Source organism: Anguilla rostrata, chromosome 2 (assembly GCF_018555375.3).
Source record: "Anguilla rostrata isolate EN2019 chromosome 2, ASM1855537v3, whole genome shotgun sequence".
NCBI classification, from domain to species: Eukaryota; Metazoa; Chordata; class Actinopteri; order Anguilliformes; family Anguillidae; genus Anguilla; species Anguilla rostrata.
In genome coordinates, this window is record NC_057934.1 from 28823678 (window position 1) to 28837937 (window position 14260).

The following is a 14260-nucleotide window of genomic DNA, read 5'->3' on the forward strand; positions in this document are numbered from 1 at the left end:
CCCCTTATAAAGGTTTAAGATGAAACATTGATATTACATTAAATAATAATGTAAAAACAGTAAAATACCACTAACCTATTTAGAGACACTCCATTAAAAAAATAACATGTATAGCCAAAATATTTTGAGCAGTAATACTTGCATAACGATGATGAAATGTTTTATGTGATAGACAGAGAATCAATGCGGTCGTTCCCCTCTTCTGACTCCATAAAATTGTCAGCTAGGTCTATCAACAAACACATGGCTTAGCTATGCTCTGAATTCCTCAATAATAATAATATTTTCCAAGAAATGACGAAAATCAGTGATAATATTTCGCCGGGTGCAGTGACTTTTTCTGCTACCACAGTATGAATCCGTACGGCGATGATGATGAGAGAGAACTTTCGGTTACACTGGGCTATAAAATGCTATTCCAAAAGTAAAATTACACATGTTATACATCGTTAGAAAGCTTATACTATCACCTACTGAATAAATTAATTGTCACTCAAGCCTAAAAAGGGCTAAAAAGGGCGACAGCACTGTAAACAACGTGTGGTATTACACAGTTATTTTGGAAGGTACCCAGGCATCAAATGCGCCTATATATTTCACAAACGGATTATCCAAGGCTACATATATCCACTCAGTCTCAAAAGGGACATCTCTATGTGTAAAACCAACCTCTATGTGTAAAACCAACCTCTATGTGTAAAACCATGTTTAGTCCCAAATATTGAAAGTAGAATGACATGGTATAATTTTAGAAAACTTTGTCTTGTTTATTTTGTTATTCAGTGAGCAGCGTTTTCACTGCTGTATTGGCAAATCTTAGCGCTATTATTGGGTTTATCTTATTGCTATGACGTAATACAAATTTTTAGTGGTGAAAGAATATTTTTATGAATGCCCAGATAGACACTATTGTCCAATGTGTCATGGGTGGGGGGTGTAGTTGCAGATGAGACTGCAGGGATGGGGTGCTTGTTAAATGAACGACCAGCACGACAATGTTGGCACTGCGAAACTCCATATTCGGGATACTTGTCGTGTATCATCTACTAATAAAACTAGAACACAGAGTTTGTGTTTTCAACTCAAAGTTTGGTTGCAGGGGCAATGATGTCTGAGTTTAGCAATCTAGGCATGCTGATGTGCAGACCACTAGAGGGCTTGCATGAAGGGCTTAACATGAAACCAAAAATAATATACTGACTAGTAAAATGTATGTTTGGCTAATTCTCAGCCTTCTACATGTCTGCCAGCTCATAAAATAATTAGCAGACATTCTTTCAGTCTGTTAATTATTTGGCTAGAACTGTGGTCTCCAACCCTGGTCCTGGAGAGCTACAGGGTCTGCTGGTTTTTGTTTTCACCTTAAAATCAGCACCCAATTGAGACCCAAGACACCAGGTGAGTTGAGTTAACTGTGCAATCAACTGCTCGAATTGATTCATGAAGTGCAGAGTCACTATGAAAACCAGCAGACCCTGTAGCTCTCCAGGACCAGGGTTGGAGACCACTGGGCTAGAACAACCGTGGCTGACAGAAACAAGTGTCATGTGGCATTGTCCTGCAAATGAAAACCCAACTGAATGAACAAATTTTAATTATTACCCAAGTAGTTAATGAAAGGAAGGGCATTATTAAAGAAATTTGATGTCGGGATCATTTCAAAAGCCAAGAAAGAAGCATGGTAACATACTGTATGCCTCCATGGCTTTTCCACTTCTGTCTACTCTATTATAATCGTAATATCCTTGCGATTGAGGTGTTCCATTTTTAAATGTTCAGTTCAATTAAATGTTTCTGAAACCCGATTACAAGGATTGGCAGCAGCAGCCATTTCTCGCTCTGTTTGTCGTTTGGTCTTAGTGACTTAGGAGTGGTCTTGACTACCCTTAAGTTTTCACAGATTTAAGAGCAGGTTTGAGCACAAAAATGCTTTGCGAATTACTCTTGGAGTGTTAAAGTTAGGACTGACTTTAACCCATTAGCCTGGTCTTGTAAACTAAAGGTCAAGGGTTCGATTCCCAGGTAAGACACTGCTGTAGTACCCTTGAGCAAGGTACTTAACTTGCATTGCTTCAGTATATATATCCAGCTGTATAAATGGATGAAATGTAAGTGCTATGTAAAAAGTGTAAGTCTCTCGGGATAAGAGCATCCGCTAAATGCCTGTAATGTAATGTAATGTAAGAATAAGAGTTAGGAGCTCCTTTAGCCTTAAGATGTTTTGTGAGTATGGCCCTTTTGTGAGTCATAGGTGCAGTTTCCTTTATGGATTCATGCAAGCACAGAAAAGCATGTGCTTGCTCCCAAAGCATGATGTCAGAGCTCACACCGAAATTAGTTGGAGGAACAGGCTCCATGCACACAGCTCAGTGGCTGGATTTTCAGGCACCCAATCTACCAGGGGTTGTTAGTGTCATGAAGAGACGCTGGTTGTGTTTTAAACAGAAAGCAGCATTTGAAGGCAGCAAACCGCCAAACAACATCAGGGTCAGCAACTATAAGAAACTCACTCGATACACCAAACAGCGTAATTTAACATGGTGCTGCTGGAACAGGATTAATTCAACATTATCTCAGTTATCTCACTCCAAATTAACTGAAAGCAATTTTATTGTATAGTATGTTAATTATGGCAATATACAATGGTGCAAAAGTGTGTGTGGAGTTGAATGGCTATACACGTATGCATAGGAGCCTGTGTTGACGAGTCTTCCAGAATCATTCCACGTTTCCGCTTATATACCCAAAAGATAAAAGCTAATTGATCAAGTATCCTGCTTATCTCTATAAGCATATCACACCAGGTTAACATTTGTATCTGGGTGGGTGCTAACCCGTAGGTATCAAGATCTTTAGTCAGCTCCCCACCACCAACATGACTACATTGTATTATGGAGAACCTATTATTCACATAATGCTAATTCAGTAGGATGTTTTGCACCTGAGCACTGTCTCTTCATCACACCTGCTGTCAGCACAGTAAACAGTCTTTTTTCCTTTCAGGGTCTGAACTGCCGTACAGCAGCAATTGTGCATCTGGAGTCCACTGGCATGGGGTCCACATTTACAGTATAACCAGACCTCTTTCATAATTTCTACAAGGATCTGACAGTGTCTCTGTGACTGTTTTTCAGGAATATAATGCGTGCCCTCCTCGAGGCTGTCCAGTACCTCCACTCCGTCAACATTGTCCACCGAGACCTGAAGCCTGAAAACATTCTTTTAGATGACCAGGGACACATAAAGCTGTCTGACTTTGGCTTTTCAGTCCAACTGCAGCCTAAAGAGAAATTAAGAGGTGGGTGAGATGTTTTTAAGCATATATGTGTATTTCTGTCTGAAAGCCTAAAGCAGGGGTGTCCAACCCTGGTCCTGGGGAGCTGCAGGGTCTGCTGGTTGGCCACCCCTGGCCTAAAGGGAAGATGTAATTCCTGCTTATTGTCACCCAGTGTCGATATTTCTGCATCCTCTATTAAAAGTGCTGTTGTTCGGTCATAGGTACGTGGCTGAAGATCATCTCAGCAGTGCTGATATGCAGTATTACAGCATGACCTTGAGTGTAATATTGTTTTTATACAACAGTTATACAGGGGTTTTCCTGGCTTAAAATAGGGCTTAAGTAATGACTGCGTGACAGTGACTGTGGCCGGTCCGGCTTTACTGCCACGTCAACTCCATGCGTTGTCTCCCTATGTTTAGCTACACTTAGAAGGTAAACATCTGTAAAGTCTTCAGGGGACTGCTGGAATGTATTGAAGCATAGGCTATAAAAAAGAAACACAGGGCAAAAACTTAAAATTGGACCAGTTAAAATAATTATTGAATGGTTACACATTGTAAGTGCTAGAACTGTGGGGAAATACAGCCTATGCTGAAGGATTAACGCATTGTAAAGGGTCATTCTGTATGAATAGTGGTATTTGGAATTGCAATACGTCAATATGCATTTCATTTTTGTCACTCAAAACCTAGGGGATGATATTCTCCTTTTTAACTTAATGAATTTTAACTAAATAAATACAAAAAGCCTTAATGTATTTAAATTATTTTTATACATTCACTCAAAGCATACTTGCACCATCTTTTTTGTCACTGGTGTTACCTGTACCTTGCAACAAAACAAACGCGAGTCCGCAATAGCTGCGACCGCATACGCACATGCATCCATGTGTGCATGCATCCACGCACACACCCTCACCGCAAATCTGTGAATCCATTCGGGAGTTATGTGCCTTTTTGTCATAGGCCACACCCATCGCCACGCCCCCTCACACACCCTCACACAAACACGCAACCTCTTCTTTGGCTCATGACCAACCTTTCAACAAAATCTTGTGGAAATCTGTGAATCCATTCGGGAGTTATGCGCCTTTTTGTGATAGGCCATGCCCCCTCACACACCCTCGCACAAACACGTGGCATCTTCTTTGGCTCATGACCAACCTTTCCACAAAATCTTGTGCAGATCTGTGAATCCATTTGGGAGTTATGCGCCTTTTTGTGATAGGCCACAGCCATTGCCATGCCCTCTCACACACTCTCACGCAAACACGTGACATCTTCTTTGGCTCATGACCAACCTTTCCACAAAATCTTGTGCAAATCTGTGAATCCATTTGGCCACGCCCTCTCTTGGTCAAGCGGCCTTGAAAGTTACTCAGCTCTACCTTCGGTCATGACCATCGTCCATGCCAAATTTCAGCCTCCTGGGGTGAAAACTGTGGCCGCTACGGGGTGGGACACTTTTTGTGGACCGACCGACCGACAGACAGAGCTATAGAGCAGCGGTCGCAGCTAATAAAAGGTTTTTCGTAATTTTATTTCTCTGTTAGAGAGAGATGTGGAATGCAGTAAATTACTAATTTTAAGGTGATTGATGCCTAATAGGTCAATAAGTTTCCTTTATAAAACTTTATATGTATATATTTTTTATTTCCTTATGAATCGTTCATTTTTGGTTGCGTTTATTTTGGGGGTTCGTGGTGTGCATCTCTAGCACACATTTTTGACATTTTATTTTTAATGAAGGTTTTTAAAAGCGTGAGGATCTGTTAGGGGAAATTTTAAAAGACCTTTTTTAAGACGTGTGAAAATGAGTTTTGTGTACAAGTGCTTAAAACAACTGAGAACCTTTACATTTTTTATTATTTGCTACATCTTCAGACTCCAAATACATCAACAAGTAATAAAATATAAATGGTTTGTTAGTTTAAGTAGAGACATCGTCAGTGTGTTGGAGTAGGGGAGAGTCCCATAAATGTAAGGTTTCTGATTTTGCTCAATTATTCAGAAAATTTTGAACCTAGCACTGTGCAATTTTGCTCCAAACAGCTTTGACATGTTAGTAGTTATTAGCCATTGCAATGACATTCATAACTTATTTGAGTCAGATACAATTAAAATCAAGGTATGCAGTCCGATGTTACATTCATACCACTTAGTCCGTATGATTGCATTAGAGGTGTGGAATAATTGTAATCAAGGAAACACATTTCCATTGGTAACGTGCAACCTGCAACATCCTAAGATTATGAAGCATGGGGCTTTATTCATGAAAAATTACTGTACGTAAAAAACAGACGCACAAGCTTACTGTGAAGTGAGTTGTAACATCCAAATAGATGTAGAAAGTTGCTTTTGTTTGTTTCTTAAAGTCGGACTGAAATTTGAAATACTGTATCATTATTTATATTCTATACCATTGCAAAATAGTTTTTAATAAAGCCACCTCTCCGTTTATTTGTTTATTTTTTTATTATTTATTTTATTTTTTTGGCAGCGCATAGAACTCTCATGGTTGTTTTTATATTCATTCTGAATCTGATATGTGTTTTTACGTTCATTCGGCTTAAGGCGCTGCGGAAAACCCTGTAAAGCTAAATGAGTTGTCATATTGCACAAAGTCAACAAATCTCAGTAGCTAGTTAGATAAATAATATTTGGCTTTCCTGAATTGTTGCTTTATATTTTGTGTGATAATTATTTTGATGCTAAGATTGCTTTTCAGCTATGCCAGCTAACGTTAGCGAATGTACCCGTTAGCTATCCTCCTTGTAAACCAGGTGAAAGTAATTCATACACTCAGTAATTATACATCTAAATATGATAATATAAGAAACTTACTTTGTGGTTATCCTCCGTACTGCTCCGTACTGTGCTTGATCGAATTGTGGGGACTGCTGCAAGGTTCAGTCGCAGTTCTTTGCAAAATCCACTCTGTTTTTGCGCTCAATTCAAAAAATTGTCTTGTTTAAAATGCAGACTGCAGACTCTTGTGTTGTTTGACACTAATGAACCTGATAAAAATTCTACCCACTTGTTTTTTACATTTGTGTCCTTCGGGATTTCGTGTAGTGAGTCACTATTGTGCATCCTTCAACACAACAGTGCCGCTTGCAAGGTGCCATGTTTGCCAGACTTGACGGTGGCAAACGCAGCCTAGCCCTCAATGTCAATCATAAGCAAATGCACGCTGTGATAGGCTGCATGCAAATGAGACCGCTTCCTGACGTCAGAAAGCGGACATTTTAAAAATGGGGGGAAAAAGCACAGTAGCTGGCGCAGTGATTTTTAAAACACCAATTTTTATAATTCAAAACAAAAAATTATAAATTGAAAATGATTTGATAATACAGCTGACACTGCCTATTTTACCACCAAGGGTAGTACAAAATATAAGCGAAGAAATTTCAGTCCGACTTTAACACCCAGGTAAGCTTATACAAAGCAAATAGCTGACCATATGCAGACCAATCTGGTGTAGTGCTTATTATAAATGCCTATGACCAGGTAGAAGTTTCTTTTCCATTGACACAATATCCAGATGCTATGATGAAGCTATGTCAACAAAGCAAGCAAATTAGACATTTAACATTGAAACTAACTTAAAAAGTCAAACACGTTTATGAGTAAAATTAACATTTATTAACCCCTTCGCGCAATACCCCTTGTGGTTGGCATGCTGGCATGCCTAGGTTGCTCAATTCAGACATTGTGTGCTCCACCAACCAAATTTTGAGTTGAGTGGAGTTTGAGTGTTCTAGCTTTACTATAGATGATTCAGGACAATTATGCCGAAGACGATGTTTCTAAGCGCCACCATTGTCGTGTTGGTTGTCCATTTACCAAGCACCCCCTCCCTGCAGCCTCATCTGTAACTACACACCCCACGCATAACACACTGGCCTATAGTGTCTATCTGGACATACATGAAAACATTCTTTACCACTAAAAATTTGTATTCCATCATAGCAGCAAGATAAAGCCAACAATAGCCAAAGGTATGCCAGCACAGCTGTGAAAAACTGTTCACTGAACACTGAAATAAACAACAGGAATTTAAAAAAATATTATATCATATCATTCTGTTGTCAATATCTGTGTCTAAATACGGAATAAATATACAACCTTACCATTGGTTTTACGCATAGAGGTGTCCCTTTTGAGTGGTCACGTACTGGGCTATATTTTAACAATCTAAGCGCATGGTCTAAAGCGCATGGCGCAAGTGCATTTAGGGCATGTCCAAATCCACTTTTGCTAGTTTAACGGCAGATAATCTGAGCGCAAAGGAAGGCGCATGGTTCATACGAGAGTTCATTATTACACATTTAGGTACTGTACCACATTGTGTGATAATGTTTTTGCATTAAAAAAAAAAAATCTGATATCAATGTTTCACCTTAAACCTTCATAAGGGGCACATGTAAATGGTAAATGGACTGCATTTATCCAATGCGCTTTACAATTGATACCTCTCATTCACCCATTCACACGCACTCTCATACACCAAAGGTGAAAGGTTGCCATACAAGGTACCAATCAGCTGGTTGGGACACTTTGACACGCCCAGGGCGGGGGATCACACCGGCAACCCTCTGACTGCCAGACAACCAGCCTTACCTCCTGAGCTATGTTACCCCATGTATTTGCTTTATAATATTTCTGGACCCCTAGATATTTTAGGCCACTTTACTGACAGGAAGCTTGTAATTCCCACTTGAAAATGATGCAACAGTGAGTTTCCTGAGTCAAAATAGTTGATTTGTAGTGAAATACATGATTATGCTGTGATTTACAGCAACACATAATTTAGACATTTTGGATAGATTTGGAGATGGGTACACTGCTTACTTTTTGCTTCATAGAACTTTAGTAGTTCTGGTGAAGGAGTTTTTGATCCAGGACATGTATAGTTTTACCTGTTGTATATATGGGATCGCTCAGTATTTCATTGCAAACTAAAACAGAGCAAGAACATTTTTGATTTTTTACCTAGACAATTGCATTTGTGGCACTTTATTTCTTCCAAAATGATGAATATAAACTAATCTAAGTTAGTATTGTAAATGGTACAAATGTCTTGCTTCATTTAAGCCATTTTTCAAGTCTCTGTGGTGCTCACATCTGGAGTTATAAAGCTTTAAATAGGGTACCCCCTAAATGGGCAAGGATTGGCCAGATTTGGCATGTGCGCAAAGGGGTTAAAGAAATTAAACACCATTTAAAATGCCTAAGGTCTCCCCAAAAGGACCCTACATATTGATGGATTTCAATACCATCTAGTGTCCCTAATCTCCAAATCTGAAGCCCCGTCCATTACCTCACTGGGTACAAACCCTCTCGTTTTCTCTTAGCATTAGCATTCTGTAAACATATAACAGCAAAAAAAACAAAATGGTTGGTTATAGCAACTCTATAATTCTAACAACTGATACATTTATACAGAAGGGGGCATCTTTGTTTTTTTGGTCACCTAGCATTCAATTCCCGCTAGAATAAACTCTGAAAACCATACTAACTTTTCAACGACAGCATTTTCAAAATGATGTATGCTTTGGTTTATTGCAAATAAAAGCCTTATACCCGAAAATTACTTACAGAACAGTTTTTTTATTTAGCTCGCTCAAAAACGATTTTTTGGAAATATTTCCAAAGGTTATCACATTGCTCCGTTCCTTTGGGAGGTTGTAGGTTACAGAATTGCACATGTATAAACCTGAAATGGCTACAATAGCCGCATTGTACATTATGTTATTGATCATGTTACCTGTAGCCTATCAAGCGTTACATTTATGGCGACTCTCCCGTACATTTGCGAAAGGAGAGAATCTTTTAAAATCTTTTTAAAACACATAACTCCTTCATCTTTAGGAACAGTTGTCTGTTAGAGAAGTTGACAGATGATGACTCTGGAGATGGTCGCTATTGGGTACACAATTCAATTTGAAATGTGAAAAATTGTGTTCTAATGTTTTTACTAATGAGACGAATGTGTTAAAATTTAAAGGTGACAGTGCCTATCCATTGCATCCATGGATCCTGACACTGTCCATGTCCCGATTTCACCAGCGATTGAGCGGAACAACAATGTTGCTTTCCTGCCATAAGCTGGACTTAAATACTGGCAGTGCATTGAAATGAACTTGCTGCAGCTGTGCTCATTTACATAACCAGTCTTTGTAAATAACCCACTATATTGAAAACCTGTGGCGACACACATAATTGTGGCACTGACGGTAATTTATTTTTTTTTTTTGGTCCAAAAAAATGCCACGGTCCAACTAAATTCAACAAGTCCACAAACAAAAACCCAAGCTCCAACTCTCAGCAGTTTCACCAGAAAACCAATCCCCTTTGGCCTTGGGGCACAGCCTTTTTATAAGGCCCAAAGATTAGGCAATGGAGCAGCTGAGCTAATTAGCTTCAGCTGTCACACTGCCTAGTGGACAGCATCCCATGCCCCGTCCTGGCACCACATACCCTCCCCCTTAGCTTCGAGCCCTTTGGTTTCAGGCGCTGGTGACCCAGACAGATAAGACCGGTGGTTTAGGGCAGGCCCATCCCTGTGACCTGACTTGGCAACATGAGTGGGACATTTTTGGAGGCCCGCAGGCCTTGCAGTGACAGGCAGCAGTGGAAAACCTCCCCCCTTATGCCTTGTAGCATGACCTTCTTATTAAGGCCCAGTGATTAGACATGATGGGTAGCATTGGAATGAGCTTTAGCTGCCACACTCTGCCTGTGTGTAGGGCCGACTCTGTCCACTAGAGCGTCCCATTTCCCTTCTTGGCAACACAAAATGCTCTGTTGTCCATCTTTATCAACTGCATATGAATCAGATGTAATTTACTACAAAAACAGATTTGCAATTATTTCTTTACAAAGGTATTTCTTGAATAATTGACAATAAGCTTAATTGTCATTGAGCTTAATTTTGGAATTTGGTATGCTTCTTCTTCAAGGTACACTTCTTCAAGGAAATCTTTTGGACATTTTGGATGCCAGCTACAAACTATATTCACTACTTAATTCTGCATTTCATCACTTGTACTGTAGGTCAATCTTAGCTTTCAGAAGAACATTTGGCTGCTTTAAAAAAAAAAAAAAATTAACAAAATCCTATGTGAATTGTATATGTGAATTTTTTTGACAATTTTGCATTGCATGTGTTTTACATTGAGAGGTTGTATGCCTCTCCTTTTCCCTTTTCTCATCCTTTCAGAGTTGTGTGGGACTCCCGGTTATCTAGCTCCTGAAATCCTGAAATGTTCCATGGATGAGACTCACCCAGGATACGGTCAAGAGGTTGACCTGTGAGTCTCCAACAAAAATTTAAACACATTTTGGTGGCGGCTCTTCCTTACTGTTTCTTACTCCCTCCATTGCCTTAGATGCTTGCCTTCTCTATTCATCTGTATGGAATCACTCCCTAACCCTCGCAGTGTAACTCTTCCTGGTGACTTCTCCTGTTTTCTACCTCCCTCTGTATGGTGTTCCCCTCTGGCTTTACTGTCTTTATACAGTGCCTCTCCCCTTCTCACCCTGTGGCATCTCAGATCAATTGCTCTATGGCCTTCATTGTTCTTTCCTTTTCACAGGTGGGCATGTGGGGTGATCCTGTTTACCCTTTTGGCAGGGTCCCCACCCTTTTGGCACCGTAAGCAGATGCTGATGCTGAGGATGATCATGGAGGGACGTTACCAGTTCAGCTCTCCTGAGTGGGATGATAGGTCTGACACCGTCAAGGACCTGGTGAGCCCTAGGGATTAATATTTTTCCCGAAAATAAAGTTTTTATTTCTCTCCGGGGAATAGTCACACTGGGAACCTGAGCTTGTTTTTAAGGCATGAGCTACCAGTAATACATGTTGGTCATATTTCAATAAGCAGGGCTAAATAGAAAATATTTTAACTGACATAGAACCACACGTAGGCGGTCGCCAGCAATACTGGATTGATTTAGAGTAACGTGAAGCTGCCACCTCCTTAATTTCAACTGGTCTGGCCCAGCGTCAGGACCCCGAGAACAAAAATCACCCAACCACAATCTCAGTCCCAACAAACAGGGGTATGCTATATTACAGTAGTTTAAAGTTTAATTTGACGCATTTGTCTCTGCTGTAGAGGTTATTCCAGCCAGAGGGAAATGCCTTGCGGGTTTTTGACAGTAGGGGGCTACTGTACTACTGTACTGTAACTACTGTACTTGACGTTACGCCACGTTGTATTTTTTTTTTTGCTATCTTTGTTTTGCTATCTTTAGATGAATGCTTAGCTCTGTGATTTGGAGATAACATTTGTATTTGGGAAAAATAAAGCCCCGGAGAATATTGGGTTGGTATTAGTGTAGCCGCTATTCAATATTTTTTATGGATATGGTAACTCTTGTCCAATTGTTGGGATGGCAGGTATGTTACGGCTTAATGGGGCGGCATGCCCCATACCTATACAGCACTGAGAATTTACCACTTTTTAGCGTTCCCTACAGAAAACCACAATGACCACTGCTTCTCAGCCATTAAAAACATTCATTTCTGTACTTTCTGACCCCATTTCAACAGACAGAATTCACAAACAACTTCACATGTCCAGACAATAATGCCCCAAACTTAGGGGATTTTGTGTTTTTTCCTTCTTCTTTTCTCCTGCCTGATTGCACCATCACCAATGCTCGAGGACCATAAAGAATATGTCTCCCCATTGGAGATTTAGGTTCCTCAACCAATTAAAACATCAAATAAAGACACAAACTGGATATACGCATTCTTTACCAAGATAATTCACAGCTGTTGCCACTAGTTAGTTGTTGGCTCACTGATAACGTCGTTGCCTGGGGACTGTTGAGGCGGAGGACCAAATCCCACCTGAGGCTCAGATAAGTGTGCATACCAAATTAAAGCTTTATTTGCTAACTAATAATTCACTATTACTTTTAAACTATTGCTTATGCGACTGTATAATTTTTGTGGATCCTTGTGAACCAAGTCTAGCCAGTTTTACACAGAACGTTTGCTTGTATTATGCCATACCTTCAGACGTTTGGTTAACCGGCTACATTTGGTTGCAGTGTGAAAGTTTTATAGCCAGCTAGGATATAGTCAGGCCATATGGAATAAAACCAGAGCTGAATTGTGCTTACTGGACTGCCTTCTATAAAAGCACGAGCCAATGACGTATTAAAGAACGTCTTATTGCAAAGCCGTTCATGCCCACTTAATTCAGTAGGTGTTTATAACTTAATTCCCTTATGCAATATTACCACTGAAATTACATCAGAATGCTCAATGCATATGTTTACCAAAAGGCACGAATGGGGAGCTATATGCAATTCATGACAACAGATATATTGATTTTCTTAAAAACTTAAAAAAGCTGACCGCTCTGGGGATTCTACTGTTTAACTGCTTAAACGCCACATTTCAAAGTCATGTTAACAAACCTTATTCTCTACCGACATACAGTTACGTCTGACATGTCTACAACTCCCCATTAAAAACACTCACATTTAAAAACATGATAAACACTTTCATAACTAGCAGTAATTTACGCAAAAAAAGGAAATTCATGCACAAGCTCTTAATGACATTTCAGTCAGTCATTGAACATCACAAAATACGATCTTTAATAGTAAAGACATATAAATGTACTGTCTGTTTTATATATGATTCAATAAGCAAACCTACAGTGTCTCTGTCATGGTTAGTACATGTTCTTTGTATAATAGTCTGTGATCATGTAAAACTTAACCTATATGCCCATTCTGCAGAAAACATATTGTTTAAACTATTCAATTCGATAAGTTGTGGTCATTTCTTTGGTACTACTGTTATTTTCTGATATGCAAAGGTTGCTGGGAAATATGTCTGTGTATGCTGTTGTCCAATGTCAAGTGTAAAGTGAGTAAGCTAGCTGAGGAAGAGAGCAAAGAGGAGTGCTAGCTACACCTAAGTGTATCAAAATGCAGATGACCAAACAGAAAACGGAGCAGGAGAGAAGGGTACACAAGTTGCGATCTCGGGAGCTGAAGTTGAAGGAGATCATTTTGTACATGAAGACTCATTGGATACCTCTCAAAGCAGTGAGTACATAGAGTGCTTTATTTGTGTTGGAATTCTGATGGTGCCAGCCTCTTATAGGCTAGTTTCAATTGTGCCACCGTGCCATCTGTCACATGATGGCATATACCCAAGAGTACTCAGATTAGGTGTGATCATCTTTAAACCAGAGGCAGGTATTTTTAGACAGTCCTTAGAAGCTGGAGAAATACCTGTGGACTGGAAGCAAGGTAATATAATACCAATATATAAGAAAGGGACTGTACTGATCCAGGAAATTACAGGCCTGTCAGTTTAACTTGCATCACATGCAAAATACTGGAATTTATCATTAGAGAAGTATTTCTTGAAAATAGCAACATCCTAAGGCATAGCCAGCATGGTTTTCGCAAAAGAAGGTCATGCCTGACAAACCTTCTGTTATTTTTTGAAGAAGCTACCAAGTGTTTTGTTTGTAAGAGTTATGATATTATATACTTAGATTTCCAAAAGGCATTTGAGAAGGTACCACGAGAGACTCTTCTTACATTCTCTTTTTACGTCTACCAGTAAAAACCATTGAATACAAAACTAACTACTATTTTTTATTGAAAATATCATGGGGTCAGGTTTCACGTTCCCCTCGCTTGCTTGTTGCTGGCGTCTCTTGTCTTCGCACATCTTTGTCTGTCCCTCTCAAAGATGTCTAAAAAATAATAATTTTCCACACATCAAAATGCTAAACAATAGATGTTTATTTGAATAGTTCAGTAATTTCAATAATTGTTCATTTCCCCTATTCGGTAAACGACGGAATAGACACTGTCAGGAGAGACACGATTATGGGCAATTTATCTTGAATAATTCTAAATGAAAAACTATTTTACTGTATAGCTACTTCTTGCAGACATAGGGGAGAGTCGGTATAAATGTTTTTGGATTTAG

At 39.5% G+C, this 14260-nt stretch overlaps 1 protein-coding gene across 3 annotated transcripts in view; it reads left to right on the forward strand.

Annotated features, from left to right (window-relative positions):
- phkg2 (phosphorylase kinase, gamma 2 (testis)) overlaps window positions 1-14260 on the forward strand; it is a 59469-nt gene that overhangs the window by 34724 nt on the left and 10485 nt on the right. For all 3 annotated transcript variants that reach the window (XM_064321454.1, XM_064321456.1, XM_064321455.1), the window contains exons 6-8: window positions 3135-3298; window positions 10505-10595; window positions 10881-11034. In XM_064321454.1, coding sequence (XP_064177524.1) covers window positions 3135-3298; window positions 10505-10595; window positions 10881-11034 — 409 coding nt within the window. The remainder of the gene's footprint in view (window positions 1-3134; window positions 3299-10504; window positions 10596-10880; window positions 11035-14260) is intronic.